Genomic DNA, 15,758 nt, shown 5'->3' on the forward strand with positions numbered 1-15,758 from the left:
ACACACATGCACAGTGATTCTAACAATTCGCTATCCTATAACCAGATGAAGAAGAAGCCAGTGAAGTACACAGGTTTGTCAGATGAAGTGGATTTCAATGTCCCAGACTATAAGACGGTCATTGTCATCAGCAGTGAAGATCAGCTCAACATCACCCTCTCCAAATGTGGACTTGCCATGCTAAGTAACCTGGGCACGGTAAGAGAAGCGGCGTAATCATTTTAACAGGAAGTGTAAGGATGGGCGATCATCTATAATGTTTGTGTTCTTTTCCCAGGCTTTTGCAGAGGCTGCTAAACAGACAGCTGACTCCTTCCAGAAAGATGAAGCTCCGTTTGTAGTGAAAAACCGCCTGGGTTTGCAAGTGTCTGTCCGCCACAGTGAGATGTTTTGTCCCACCGGCCATCAGAGCACCAACGGCACAGTGACGCTGCAGGATGGGGAAACGCTCGGGATGGACTATTCCACCACGACAGACTCCGACCAGTTCTCAGCCATGATCTCCTTGAGTGGAAGGGACTACTACATAGAGCCTAGTGAGTTGACCTGCATACACAATTATACTGTATATGCAAATGCTAGGAAACACTGATGCAACTTGGCAGTCAACTTGGATTTACCATGAAGTTAAAGCACAGATTGTAAACGATAAAAAAGATTTGATTTTTAAATAATGAAATGAAATTATGTCTGTTTTTATTTTGAAAAAAATGGTGCTTATCTTCTCTGACAAATGTCAATATCATTTATTCTCCCTCTCCTTTCTCTTGTTTTTTCATCAAATTATCTACTATAAGAAAAATGTCATGGTAAAATACTCAAAGTCAAACGCATATGAACTTCTCCTATTTCCTCTGCCCTCCCCAGCTCCGATGGGCCACACCTCAGCCAGTGTAATCCCCCTGATCAAGGTGGGCAGGGGAATGTACAGCGTCATGCACAAAGACTCTGGAGTCACTCGTTTCCTGGTCTGTCAGATTTACTCCGTGGAGGGCAGCAAGTACATCAAGATCCGCTCTCCTTTCCAGGTAACACAGTGATGGGCTAATTCCCAAAAGGATTACGCGGCTTTTGCAGCTGCTTAACCTGCACAAATAAGACAAAACGACACCATGCAATTCTCAAAGCACCTGCAAAGGGTGATGATATGCACCCCCTAAGTGCTCTGCCAAGCAAATAGCATGTCTGAGCTCCTGTTCTATTTGCATGTTTTAAAATTAGGTAATATCCATACATATTCGTTAAGATAGAATAGGATTAGAGATCAAATTGTAACACAAGACAATACATTTTAATCGTAATAAGTCCTACTTGATTTTCTCCTCTTTTATGCAGATCATCAATCATTTCTTAATCCCATTCAAAGTTTTTGAAGGATCAACATGTCTGGGAACAGCTCTCCCGACTGAAGAGTTCTGTGTGCCTCTGGACTCATACAGGTGAGGGCAAACACACAGTCAAGCTTGTACATCTTCATACAGTCTGTTTTTCCGTCTGTCTGTGCACAAAACAGCAAACAGAGGGTATAATGAAGAGAGGCACACATTTTATTGTACACACTCCTTGCCCCATATTTTTTCTCTGCTGCCCCCCCTCAGGTCTGAGCTAAGCCTTCAGCCAGTAACAGAGGACGACGCTGACGATCAGGGTGAGCAGTTCGAGTGCTCAGAGGGCTTCAGCTACGAAGACATCAACAACCAGCAGCCTGAGACAAGCCTCCAGCAGACCTGCCGTCGCAGCGGAGATCAGGGTGGTGTGCTGACGGTCAACATGGTGCCATTAAAAGATGCCGTGACATTCAAACACACTGGAGGTGTTGGGGAGAACTTTGATGTGCCCTTCGTGCTTCACCTGTGGCCTTCCATCGTGATACGTAACCTGCTGCCTTACCCCATCTCTTACAAACTGAAGGTAGGATGTGTGTGGTAATCATCGCTCAGAGTGGCCTGTGTAAACTGGAAAGGAACAAATGGGTTTGCATGTTTCAGTGCACTACAAATTTTCAAAACTGCACAGTTGTTTGAAGACTGACATTTGAGACTTGAGACAAACAAGATAATAGACAAACAAGATAAAAAAGATAATTGTGATTAAATGATTATTGTGCCACATTCTGTTTCACAATGATGCCCTTGTTTTGTCTTGTGTATAAATCCTGCGCACACCTTTTCTTTACAGCCGTGCGCTCAGTGTTACCAGCTTGGTGACGTTCTCTCTAGATTTAGCAGCTTTTCAGACACTTATAGTGACTTTATTTCTAAGAAGCAACTAACAACTAATGTAACAACTTATTCAGACAATCAGGTAAAAAGCATGAAACATATTCATTCCTGTTAATCGCTCCTCTGTTAACAGCGCTCTCCCTCTCCCCTTGTGCCTTGTTTATATCAATATATTATTTATTTTCTTAATCTTGTGTTTTAAAACATTTTTTCATTTGCTTTTCAGTTGAAATATATTTAAAATTCAAATAAATATATAGAAAAATCACTGTTAAAAAGACATTGAATAAATCAAGTTATCAGAAGTATCATGCTAAAATCATAGTGATTATTTTGCCATAATTGAGCTGCCCTGTTTCACAGCATCCATGTTTGCTTGTTGATTATCCTTGAAGTTATAATTTCAAAAACACAGCTTGTAAATGCAGTGCTTTTTGAAAGACTTCTTCCAGATGTTTGAGCATCAATGAATGCACCGACAAGAAAATTATAGTCTCTTATTGCAACTGCATTGTCGCCAGGAAGATAGAAAACCTAAAATTTTAAGAATATGCTACACTGTGGAAAATGGTCAGTTACTAAAGTGAATACACTTTGAAAATTGTGCAAATTCACCATCATGGTAACACAAAGGGTGCACATGATTAATTTAAGTGCACTAAATATTGCTCTTGGATCATGTGGAACAAGCTCTAAATTAAGTGAGAGAATTCCTTTTTCTTCCTTTTTTCTTACATATTTTATTAGAATTAATACTGAGCCTTTTTGGCGAACCAATGAAACTCAGTGTCCCTCTCTGCCTCCTGCTCAACAGGACAGTGGAAACACTGCACCTGAAGTCACTCTGAACCCGGGCCACTCTGCCCAGCTCCAGACCGCAGTCATCAACCAATCAAGTCTCAATCTCGTCCTGTTGAACTACTTGGCTCAGGACTGGTCCTCTGAGTACAGGTTTGTTATCAGTTTCATTTATTGTTAATGTTTTACTTTCCTGTTGTTAGTCCTGTTGTCTACATATGTTGAGCACATTGGTCATCACCAACGTTTTTGTGAAAGGGCAGTTTCTTTATAGGAGAGTCATTGTTCTACTTTTTTATTCCTGAATATTTTTTTTACATTGTAAGAGCAGTAAGAAAAAAGCAAATACGAAACAAAAAAAATTATGAGGTCATGGGATGGTCAGTAAGTTAAGGCAAATTTGCGTAATTTAAAATAAAATATTGCACACTGTACATACAATAGTTAAGATCTTTCTCATTGGCTTAATAAATACTTTTCACACAGCTTTTCTCCCAATTCTTTTTGGAGTCGTATAAAGTTGGTCTGATCATCTGTTCAAGGAGATGTAGGCGGTAAACAGTATTTACAAGAGGGCAGCAGTGGGACAATTTTACTGACACCACTATTTTGTAGTTGCCTTTTTACTTGTTGCCAGCAAGAACTTTACTGTAGGAGGTAGGTATCATCGTGATTTAGGCTGTTAGGGATATGTCCAAGATCGAGAGATGTGAATGTTGTACGGCCACTGAGATAATTCATGCTACTACCTTCCAGAAAGTGTGAATACAGGGACAAGAGCAGTAAACATGAGCTTGATCAACAATGATTTCTCAACATTCCCTCCAGCAGCATAGCTGAGTGCCAGGTTGTATAGACATCTGTTTGGGAGTGATAAAAAGGGAATTAGGTTTATCCAGGTCCAGGAGTTGGTGGAGGGCGACTGTCTTTCCCAGGCATTCAGCCACATGTCCTCAGTTATTTCCAGCTCTTTTTCCCATTTTTGTTTCACATAGTCTGTGGTGTAAAGAGCAAATCTAAAATGCTTTCTGTAGTAACATTTACATTTCTAATTTAAATCAACACATTATCCTGTCTTACAGTCTCCGCAGTGACCAGGAGGAGATCACCTTCATAGTATTCCAGTCTCAGCGAGAGAATGACGAAGACGATGGTGAAGGGGCGGAGAGGAAAAAGGCTGAGCTGGACATAGCAGTGCATGTTAAATACGACCTGGGACAAACAGTGGTGGCTATCCACTCACCATATTGGATGGAGAACAAGACAGGCAGGTTGCTGCAGTACAAAGCTGATGACATCCACCGTAAACATCCCCTCGACTACGACATGCCACTGCTTTTCTCCTTCAAGCCTCGGTACTTCCTGAAAAACAACAAGGTGAGAGGGTTTTACAGTTAAGCCTAATCAATTTTGAAATCTGGTTGCATTATGCACATAAGGAGAAACTTCACAGATGTTGACAGAAAAAGTTTGAGAACTACTTGTGTATATATATGTTGTGTATTTCTTTTCATCACTCAGGTCCGTCTTATGATCTCAGACAGTGAACTCTCTGATGAATTCTCCCTGGATACAGTCGGTAGCTACGGAGATGTCAAATGCAAAGGCCGATACAAAGATTACCTGGTAAGATTTTGCCACACTGGCTGATATTCAGACATAATTTTAGACTCACTGTCACATACCCTGCATTTGGAAGGAATATTAAATCACTTTTTATGTGACTATGGTAGGTTATGTAATTGAATAAGTACATAATCATCATCTGTGTATTTGTGTGACGTCTGTCTGACCTCAGGTTGGTGTGAAGATTGATGCGAGCAGTTTCAGTCTGACCCGCATCGTGTCTTTCGTGCCGTTTTACATGCTGGTCAACAGAACCAAGCACAGCGTTTTCATATGTGAAGAGGGGCAGGACAACTGGACCGAGGCTCTGCCAGAACAGGTAGGAGCCAAACCTGTTATTGTTTACATCTGTGTTCCTCTGCACATGCATTATTTTGGAATACTACTGCTAATGATAGTACTACTTCTTGTAATTATACTTAAATGTATACATTCATTATTATGATTTCCTGTGTAACATTTAAGATGAAACCTTTACTTCCAGTGTTTATAAAGGGTTTTGTTTTATTCCACATTTAGTCAGCCATCCCCTTCTGGCCTGAGAACGACACCAAGCGGCTAAAGATCAAAGTAGAAGGTTGCTTATTGCCTCCTCGCACTATTGACTTCACGCGACCGGAAAACTGCCTGTTGCTGCATCTGGACAACTCTGTAAGTACACACAAAGATAAGAGTTGTCCCTTCATGTGAAGTCATTTATTACAAGTGACAGTTGATGTTTAAGTATATTGAGTCCTGACAAAATGTACTCACACTGGCTTCCAGAGCATTTAAAAAACCCTTGTTTTGACAAGACTGTTATTTGCTTCTTTTTTGCAGGTGGGCGGGATCACTGTAGACGTGAACCTGTCAGAGCACTCGGCCATAATCCGATTCTCTGAGTATCATGACGGCGCAGCCCCCTTCCTCATCATCAATCACACAAAAGACCAGACACTGCATTTCCATCAGAGGTGAGAGAACAAAAGAAGGACAGTTAGAAGGACATATACATTTTTTAACAATGCAGTTTTGTGTCAGCGATTGTGCGAATATGGTCAGACTAGGGAGGAGAAAAAATTAGGGATGCGCTGATTGTAAAATTCTGAGACGATACTGATTCTGATGCTCAGAAATTAGCAGATGATAATACAGATGTTTTGTCATTGTTTATTTATCATACTGTGTTCCTCCTCTTCCAATATTAATGATAAAAAGAAAAGAAAATTACTGGTACTTCACAGCTTACTTCTTAGTAAGATACATGTTATTCTTTACAAAGATGATAATATCTGCTTTTTGCAGCTTAGCCTATTTCTTTTCTCATCCAAGATATGAGATGTGTAGCTTGACAGCTGCCCACTGAAAGCAAACATAAAAAAAAAACCACAAGCCACACATGCACCTGGCAGCTGTTGCCCTCCTAAGTCATGCCAGAGAGGGGACCAGCCAGTGGTTTCTTCTCTAGATCAGCAGCTGGCTATGCTAGTTACTGCTTTCTGAAACTGACAGCAAATAACCAACACTACATTTGGCCTGTGCAAATTTGGTGCAACACAAAAGGTAAACATCAGCCTTCAGCCATTGCCATTGGTTAATGTCATCTTATTTGGTGATAGGCTGATGGCATTCAACAAGCCGAATATCTGGGGATGCATACCTAGAAAGAAAAGAAGTTTAATGCTAAGCATGATGAATGAAGCATGTCACCATGGTTCATCATGTGATCAAGCATGTGACACAGAGGCTAACGCATAAATTAAAAATGAAAGTTATGTTGGGGGCTCAATAAATGACCTGATTGAGATGCAGGAGCGAGGAAGGAGACAGGGAGTGAATGAGAAAGGAAGTGAAATGTATTTTAAGTATTTGCTGAGAGAGGATCGGCACTCCGTACTTTATTTTGGTGTAGCTAGATATAAGACTTGAAACCTTGACATAGAATTCAGTTTGCTTGAAACCTGTTACCTTCAGTTTGTGCATAACATTTTGTATAGCTTTGTTTCATACAGTAATACGTCACGGTTTCTCTGGTGTAAGTCTTGTCTGTAAATGTGATTTCAAAGTGTTCCAATTTTCATTTAAATTATGTTGCCCTGATGTCGCACTCGCCTTAAGATAAAGAAGTGAATAATCAAGTTTAACAAAATAATCTCTTTGGATGTTTTCCCAGTTGTGTCATGCCCGTTCATTCAGCCTCTGTGTTTTATTTTCACTTTAGGTTTCTGCTTATTTCTATCACTTTTTTTTTTTTTTTTTTTTTCTAAATTAAGTCTCTTCAAATGACTCACTTTGTAATCGTAGGATTTCTTCATGTGCATCATTCACATTCACATTTCATTGATTTGTATTTTGCACATTTGCTGAATGACGATGATACTTTTTTCCCTCTTGTTTCAGAAGCCTTTAACAGTTGAGTTAATGACAACTAACAGTGTTTGTATTTGCTGATAGCCATTTATGTTTGTGTGTTGTGGGTCATGCAGCGCCGGGACAGAAACAACGTGGGTGGCTGACGAGCTGCTCGACCTCTCCTTCTCATTGGAGGAGGACAGGTAGAAAATATGAAAAGGGGAAACTCTTCTGACGCACTCTGAACTCAGATAAAGACATAGAATTATGGACTGGAGAATAAGAACAGCTGCAGATAGCTAGCATTACAGCATGCTTATGCAAAATGAGGGGGGAGCCAAGGATGACAGTATAATTGTAGCATTAAAACACTTCCAAAGACCAAGAATGATCCAAATACTCATACGCATAAAGACACAAATGATGCAGCACATAGATACAAATTGGTGGAATATTGTAAGACTAATATCACAGGCAAATTATTGTGACAACACACTTGAGAGCAGAGTGTGGTCAGATGAAGAGTGCAGGTAAAGATAAGTAGAAGAAGACTGCTTCAGTTCTGAGTCTGGTTTGTCTGTGTAATCTGCTCCTAAAACTTACCAATGAGAAATATATACAGCACAGGCCTCATCAAAAATAATATCATAAAACTTTATTGTACATTTTTATTAAACTGCTGGAATTTTTCACTGATCTAAAAAGTTTAAGGACCATTGGGATGGAGTAAAAGGAGCAGGTTAGACATCTAAGCCTATTTATTTATTTATTGCTACGTTTCTTTGATCTCTTATCAAGTGTTAAATCATCTTTACTTGTAGAAGTACTAGTTTTGAATGCTGCTGACTGGATGGGATTCTGCCAGCGGAATCACACCTCCTGCTTCCTCCAGTAGTTCTGTTGCTTCCACTAGTTTTCTCTTATTTTCCACCTCCATCTGTAAGTTATTTCATTTTCCCATTCCTGCTTTGTTTCGCTCGGATAGAGATTCGTATCAGAGTGAACATGCGTATACATGCCTTATCTCTCCAGTTGGAGGTATTGGGGACTTTTTGGTGTTTGGCTGTCGTACCGTCACATACTGTCATTTTTCTGTCTGTTGATGGGAACTGTTTTTTGTATTCTGTCGGACAGGTACTTTGGATTGGATGGTTGTCATGGCGGTATATTCTTGGTGGCTGGGCTCTGTTATATTGTCCTCTGTTTTACTGTACCGTCGTCTGTCATTGTTTGCTTACTGTCATCTCAACTCAGCTGATTATAATTTCTTGTTTAGTAGTAGCTGTAAGTGATGTTACTGATACATATGGTATGTGTGTGTCTGGTTGCGTCTCTTGTGCGTGCAGCTCTCAAAAAGAGGCGGAGCAAGAGGAGCTGGAGGCAGGGAAAGCTGTGCACTACACCTGGACGGAGCCCACTGGGTCCCGGGAGCTTTGCTGGAAGTGCGGTTCTTACAGTGGGAAGCTGAAGAGTGAAGAGGTACTGTGCTGAACCCAAGATACAATTACTGAGATTTATTTAACTGTGTAGCATGTAATCCGTTACTTTATTTTACTTTAGTTAAGTTTAGTTAATTTAAGAGGGGACTGTGCAAATTAATAAATACACATGGTATACAAATACCAGAATAAGCAAAAGGCTATTTTTCATCTGTCGTCGCCTGGCCAAGATGTTACACAATGCTACCTAAAATACAACAAAGCACAAAAAAGCAAACAAACAAACAAAAAAAAAAATATTTTACCATTTCTAGTTTTTTTAGTCACAAGAATGTAATGATCATCAAGTGTAATTCAGTGCTAAAACTCGAGGCAAAGTTGATGCAGTATAAAAAGACATACAATTTTTAAAGCACTAGAGGCAGCAGTGACATATTTTCATATAGAACAACATTGCATTGCGATTACAGTAACACGTTGAGTCACACTTTTTATGCCTCTGTGCCAGCAATTGCTGTGATGGCCAGATGCATCGTGTTTTTTGGTTGTCTGTTCATCCCATTCTCGTGAAAGCAATATCTTCAAAGGCCTTGAAGAAATTTCTTCAAATTTGGGACAAAAGTCAGCTTGTACTCAACGATGAACTGATCCGAATTTGTTTGTCAAATGTCAAGGTCACTGTGACCTTGAATCTGTCTCTTTCTCACGAACGTGATAGGTCAAGAAGGCCTCGAGGGAATTTCCTCCAGTCTAGCACACATGTTGATTTTGAGTCAAGCATGAACTGATTAGAATTTGGCAGTCAAAGGTCAGGGTCATTGTGACCCTATGTGTCGAAACATTGTTAATGTGATATCTCAAGACCGCCTTGAAGGAATTTTTAATCTGTCAGTTATTTTCCCAATAGATTGATTAATTGTTTGGTCTATGAAATGTCAGAAAATGATGAAAAATATCAGTGTTTTCCAAAGCCCAAGATGACCCAAGAAACCAGAAAATATTCACATTTAAGAAGCTGGAATCAGAGATTGTTTTTTTCTCTTAAAAATTGCTCAAACTGATTAATCCATCATAAATTAGTTGGTGAATTAATTCATTTAATACTAGTTTACAACTATTGATCAATCAATTAATTGTTGCAGCTCTAGTGACAATATGTACTTATAGTGAAGAATCTGTAGAAATAGATTTGGTCTAGTTCATCCATTTTCTGCCTCTTAGTCTTAAAATATGAAATGTTGAGACAGTTTAACCTTTGTTGTGTTGTAGATGTGAACACAATTGTTAGATGAGACACTGGGATGTTTGTGTAAATACTTTTGTGTGTTTGTCTGCTCTTGTGTCTTCAGGACCAGCGTCAGGACATGAACAATGATGGAAAACTGTATGTGATCTCCTTGTATGAAGGTAAAGTAAAAGGAGCTTAACATGAAATTCTGTACTTTGGCCTTATGCAGTCTTGTGTGCACTTCTCAAATCTTCGCAATCGCCAGTTTATTGTTAGTGCATGAATGTAGCCAAGTGATAAGAACTCACTTTCTAGAAAGATACAAAATATACAGTTTACACAGACAGCAAGGTGGCATTGAACACGGAATGAGGTTGAAGCTTGTGTTCATCCTTGATGGACACAATCCTGTAACTCATCCTGACCTCTGACCTTTGGGGATGAATAAAGTGGGAAATCATTATGGGGGGGTTATTGTTGATTCAAAGGTCTCCAACGTGTTGTGGTGTTCACTGAGGAGCGACGCATGTACAAGATCCTCTGTGAGAGCGAGAAGGCCCAGCTAGCTGAACAGGAAATCATCCTAGCGCTGCAGAATGTGGGCGTGTCTCTGGTCAACAACAGCACCGGCCAGGAGGTCTCTTTCATCGGGATCACAAGGTAGATAACCAGCAACATACACATGTGGACATGTGTAAGAAAAAGCACAAAACCGGGTCAGATTCATGTTATCACTGCGGCTTACTGCCTGTACAATACATCAAACGTGTCATGGCAGTGATAGTGATGTTGTGATGTTGTGTGTGATTTGTAAGTAATAATTTATAAATCAAGATATTTTCTGTAATATGCAGTTGAGATTGTCAGAAAACATCCCGCGTCAGACATGATAGGCTCAGATGAAATGTAATTGTTGGCCAGAGTTTTAATTGAAATCTAAGATAATTTAGTGACATTTTGTAATCTTTCAAACATAAAGCTACACTAAGATGCATATGTATTTGCATTATGTTTGTCCTCTCCTGGTCAGTCCTGCAGCTGTGTACAATTTAATGATTTCACACTCTCGTTTCTTGTCATAGTTCTGATGTTGTGTGGGAAATAAAGCCCAAGAAGAAGGGTCGGTGGAAGACTATGAGCACCAAAGAAGCTGACATGCTGGAGAACAGATACAAAGAGTACACGGAATCTGGACCTGTGGACAACGCCATTGTCGACCTGGAAAACAACTTTCAGGTTAGAGACTAAATCCTGTACAGTCAGTATTCATGATTTCAACCAGTAACAAGGGATTGATACAGTTTAAAAATGGTACAAATGAAAGCTGTCCATTTCACTTTACCCATGCAGGCCATATAATCATAGACAGAGTTTAAACCATGTCAGCTGCTGGTGGTAAATAGTTTAAAGAGGTCCAAACACCAGCAACACCTGTCCTATATAGATCAGCTGTACTGTAAGCCCAACGTGTTTCAGATTGTAGCCTTCATTAGGCTCATCAGAAAACACATTGCAACCAACAATCAAATAGGGCAGGTATCCCTCAAGGATCTGTGAAGATTTCATGCAAAGAACAAGACAATCAGGAGGGCTAGCTTTACCCAATTTCTAGTTCTTCTATTGGGTGGTGAATGTACGAAATATGCCTCACTAGCAGGGTGCTCCATCTGCAGAGGTACCAGCATGACTCTATATTGAATCATCACACTGTGGTAAACCTTATTGCAGCTCCTCCATTAGAAATGTTCACTTACATGTGTAATCCGTCGGTATATAATTCTCTCAGACTTGAGTAGGAAAAAGTTATGATTACATTCAGTGTCGATTCTGGCACCAATTTACTCCAATCATATGTTTTCACCTTAAGATATGGAACAGTAATGGTATATACATCATTTTAAGGACCTGTATGTAGATAAGATATTTGCCTCATTTACTCAGTTGACTCAAAAGTGTAATATCCCACAGGCCCATTTCTTCAATTTTTACAAATTAGAAATTTCATGTGGAGCAGATTTCCCTAGTTCCCCAATTTACCACATGAAACAACTTTAGATAGAAATCTCAACATTAATGTGAACAGGGGAGTCATCAAAGTGATATATACTACCAGTATATTATCAACTCTACATTCTTCGTCTCTCTCTACTATTAGATCCCAGTGGGAGGATGACTTGGCTTCCAAAATCACAGATTTTTGGCAGTCCATTCTTTAAAGAGCTCATTCTTCTTTGTTATAGGAGCCATCGATGGTGTAAAATGTGTGTAGGCTGCAAATTTGTCCTGTAGGGGTCACTGTATTGTCATGGGTGTCTTCCAATGTAGGCAGGAACCATTCATTGAGGGACAGGTGTTGCTAGATGGGGGAGCACACATAGTTTTTTGACAGCAACGCCAGGCCATGTCAATTGAGGTTTACGCTGCTCAATACAATGGTGAAAATTTGTACATTTGAACGGTTTATGGACACAGATTCATGAACGTTTGTAAGTTTTTCATTGAAGACTACAGCGATGATAAATAGATAATGCATTAGAGAAGAAGAGGAAGAAATGGAGTCTGTGTTTTCACCTGATGAGCAGCGGTCTGTTTGGTCAGGCGAGCGTGTCAATTAGTATGTAGGGAGTGTCCTATAAGGGACATGGGTGGCACCATTTTGGTCCACAAACTGGAGAAGCACAAACAAGGGATGGTACTAAGTCTTTCCAGAAGATTTGATGTGAAGATATTTAAGAACCACTATAAAAACATATTAATTGGTGGTTAATTGATTAAAATAATCATTAGTTGGAGGCCTGTTTGTTCAGTCATGTGATATTTGTAATTGTCTCTCAGGTGTCCTTCACTCCCAGTGGTATCGATATGCGGATGCTGCAGCCGAGTGACGCTCCTCTCAGGAGGCACTTCCTGCCTGGGGTGAAGGTGGAGTACAGCGTCTCACCACGACAGGTCGCCTACCGAGTCCAGATCCACCGTATCCAGGTGATTAGAAGTCAAATATAAACAAAGATCTTACATATATCCATGTCCGAATTACAGTACTACAAGTCATCCAAATGCCTTCCTCAGCATTTGTTTATTAATGCATCTTGAGTCCCCTTTTTCTGTCCTCTGGCTCATAGTTCACATCCTTTCTTCCAACAGATCCAGAATCAGTTGCCAGGAGCGATCTTCCCCTATGTTTTCTACCCTGTAAAACTGCCAAAATCTATCACCATGGACGCAGGTCTGTTAGTCCACCCTGTATGTCATGTTTAATTAGAATTATGTGCTGATTATATGCAGTGTTTCAGTCTATAATATGATTTTATTTTTCTTACAGAACCCAAACCTCTAACTGATATCAGCATTGTTACCAGAGCTGCAGGACACTCTGATATCTTCCGCATCAAGTAATTGTTTTTCATTTGATTCTTCTGTCACTTTACTGTCACTTCCTCCAGTGCGCCACCTCTGTCTTTGCTATTTGTGATGCACTGTGCTGTATTTGTGCTCTGTTTATCCTCTGATTCTGATATGCTCTCTACAATCCCATTCATACTTAAAATGCCTTTACAGTTTAGACACATTCTGGTATATACTATAATCCATTAAATATGGAAAATGGTGATCAAAATGTCTGTCGACCTCAGGTACTTCAAGGTGTTGATTCAAGAGATGGACCTGAAGCTGGATCTGGGCTTCCTGTATGCCATCCTGGACCTGTTCACACCTGAGAATGCCAGCACCATGACCTCAGAGCAGGAGGTCAGACACTCACATATTTTATTTTGTTTTATTTTATTTCATTTTATTTTACTTTATTTTATGATTTTATTAATTTATTTATTTTAAAGGGACTATGTACAGTTCAAAAAATAGTCCAGATTTCAAGGTCAGTGAGTACAGAGCTGAGCAGTTTTTGTCCAAACACAGTTAACATATTGTTTCTCAGAATCTGTGATACATCATAATAATAATAAGAGACCTGAAGAGTCACTGAGATCCATTCTGACTTTGTGTTACTGTGCCTGTTTCTTTGTGCTGGTGTTATCCCTCTAGGTGGAACTGTTTGAGAAGGACATAGAGTATGTAAAGGCAGAACTGAACCATGCCTCTGCTGCTGACACCTCTCCCATCAGCCTCTATGAGTACTTCCACATTTCCCCCATCAAGGTTTGTACACTATAGATTTCTTATGCGAGCCCCACATTTTGTTTGTCATCTCTGCAACACCAAAAGTTTCTTAAAATAAAATGGAAAAACTTAAATGAAATGGCGTCAGAGTCTATTCACAAGACACAGCTGCAAAGCATATTTCAGTTGTGTGTTTAACACCAGAATCACTGATGCTTAGTCATGTTTTTTTATTTGCAGCTGCACCTGAGTTTGTCTCTGAGCACGGGAGGAGAAGACGGCCTGAAGGAGAAGCGAGAAAAAGAGCTCATTCCCGTCCAGTCCCTCAACCTGCTGCTGAAGAGTATCGGCGCCACACTCACTGATGTGCAGGACGTCGTCTTTAAGTACGATTGACAACACATAAATCACACACATAAGCATTTATATATTTATTTTTCTGTGAATTGTTTTGGGAGGTGCTACTTGACTGATTCTGTTGCTAATTTCAGGCTGGCCTTCTTTGAGTTGACCTTCCAGTTTTGTACTGCTCAACAGCTGCAATGGGAGGTCATCAGGCATTATTCAAAGCAGGTAACACAAATGCACATAATAACACTCAGAAACTACACAAGTGTTTTCATGTGTCATTTATTTATGAACAACCAATGCTTGGCTGCCACTAAGCTCACCAGTTTCTATATATGTATCCCTCAGGCTATTAAACAGATGTATGTGCTGGTGCTCGGCCTGGATGTACTTGGAAATCCTTTTGGACTCATTAGAGGACTGTCGGAGGGAGTGGAAGCCTTCTTCTATGAGCCTTATCAGGTAGTAATGTAATACAATAATAATAATAATAATAATAGTAGTAAACTTTATTTATAGGCACTTTTCAAAACAAAGTTATAAAGTGCTTAACAAGGTTGAACCAGGATTTAACACATTGCAGGAATTACACAAATAAATTTAGGCAATATAAGTCATACAGAAAGTAAATGGAAAATGCATTTAAAAAATGTATTAAGCAGCAAAACTAGCAATAAAGATAAAGAACTAATAAAACAAATAAGCAATGTGGGCATTTACACTACCCTTAAGATTTAATCGAGGCAAATAAAACCAAACAGTTAGAATAATACAAATCAACAGTGTCGTAGCTTTAAAAAAAAAAGTTTAATGATCATTATTTAAGCTGAACAACTACTAGATACTCTATTCTGAGTATGAACATATTTTAGGACTCCAGAGATTGTGAGCATTTATTAAAAACCTATTGAATATTCATGATGTGTAATGTGGTTTATGTTAACATTTACAAAAGTGTGGCTGCTTAAAGCCTCCAAAGTGCAGACAGTGTCTTTATTTCTTCCTTCTATGTAACTGTTATCCGTGGTTTTCCAGGGAGCCATCCAGGGGCCTGAGGAGTTTGTTGAAGGAATGGCTCTTGGAGTGAAGGCTCTGGTAGGAGGAGCTGTCGGTAAGTATGAGGCTCCTATAAAAATGATATCTATTAAAAAGGTGTCTGATCTCTTCAGGTGCCCACATTAAGATCTCTGTGGTATATACAGGGTGTCTATGGGTCCTTAAAAAGTCTTAAAATGTCTTTTTGTGCAAATGAGTGAAGCCTTTCTATGTAAACGTCCACATTCCTGATGTTACAAATTTTTAAAAACTATAATACTGTCATTTTACTTTGTACTTGCACTTCCCTCTTGCCAAAATGTATGCACTCAGTCTAAAAGCATGATAGTTTACAATGTCCGAGTATGTGAGTTTAGGTTGTGCATGTGGGTCTGTAATCTAGCCGTGGGCTGCCACGTCATATGGATCTATGTTGTTTATCACAATTAGTTTGTCCACATACCGTTGCTTGACCCCGATAGCTGGGCACAGGTAACACAGTGTGATCATAACAAGATGGCGCTTCTATCCCAGAAATTGAACACAGTGTGATGTCAACTTCACATTCTCTATACCTGTAATAAGAAATGTGCCATATGAATTAAATTGCCAGAC

The 15,758-nt window shown here is 39.6% G+C and overlaps 1 protein-coding gene across 3 annotated transcripts in view; it reads left to right on the forward strand.

The window, feature by feature from the left end:
- Positions 1 to 15,758, forward strand: part of vps13a (vacuolar protein sorting 13 homolog A) — a 49,126-nt gene that overhangs the window by 23,613 nt on the left and 9,755 nt on the right. For 2 of the 3 annotated variants that reach the window (XM_050050153.1, XM_050050155.1), the window contains exons 44-68: positions 46 to 198; positions 278 to 536; positions 868 to 1,028; positions 1,336 to 1,439; positions 1,599 to 1,911; positions 3,037 to 3,173; positions 4,103 to 4,397; positions 4,542 to 4,646; positions 4,819 to 4,965; positions 5,166 to 5,297; positions 5,466 to 5,599; positions 7,112 to 7,180; positions 8,324 to 8,456; positions 9,766 to 9,823; positions 10,133 to 10,304; positions 10,727 to 10,880; positions 12,480 to 12,626; positions 12,789 to 12,870; positions 12,967 to 13,036; positions 13,277 to 13,391; positions 13,686 to 13,799; positions 14,001 to 14,146; positions 14,252 to 14,333; positions 14,457 to 14,570; positions 15,144 to 15,219. In XM_050050153.1, the coding sequence (XP_049906110.1) occupies positions 46 to 198; positions 278 to 536; positions 868 to 1,028; positions 1,336 to 1,439; positions 1,599 to 1,911; positions 3,037 to 3,173; positions 4,103 to 4,397; positions 4,542 to 4,646; positions 4,819 to 4,965; positions 5,166 to 5,297; positions 5,466 to 5,599; positions 7,112 to 7,180; positions 8,324 to 8,456; positions 9,766 to 9,823; positions 10,133 to 10,304; positions 10,727 to 10,880; positions 12,480 to 12,626; positions 12,789 to 12,870; positions 12,967 to 13,036; positions 13,277 to 13,391; positions 13,686 to 13,799; positions 14,001 to 14,146; positions 14,252 to 14,333; positions 14,457 to 14,570; positions 15,144 to 15,219 (3,472 nt within the window). The remainder of the gene's footprint in view (positions 1 to 45; positions 199 to 277; positions 537 to 867; positions 1,029 to 1,335; positions 1,440 to 1,598; positions 1,912 to 3,036; positions 3,174 to 4,102; positions 4,398 to 4,541; positions 4,647 to 4,818; positions 4,966 to 5,165; positions 5,298 to 5,465; positions 5,600 to 7,111; positions 7,181 to 8,323; positions 8,457 to 9,765; positions 9,824 to 10,132; positions 10,305 to 10,726; positions 10,881 to 12,479; positions 12,627 to 12,788; positions 12,871 to 12,966; positions 13,037 to 13,276; positions 13,392 to 13,685; positions 13,800 to 14,000; positions 14,147 to 14,251; positions 14,334 to 14,456; positions 14,571 to 15,143; positions 15,220 to 15,758) is intronic. The other variant, XM_050050154.1, reaches the window with a different exon arrangement.

The sequence above is a fragment of the Epinephelus moara genome, chromosome 8, assembly GCF_006386435.1.
Source record: "Epinephelus moara isolate mb chromosome 8, YSFRI_EMoa_1.0, whole genome shotgun sequence".
Classification (NCBI taxonomy): domain Eukaryota; kingdom Metazoa; phylum Chordata; class Actinopteri; order Perciformes; family Serranidae; genus Epinephelus; species Epinephelus moara.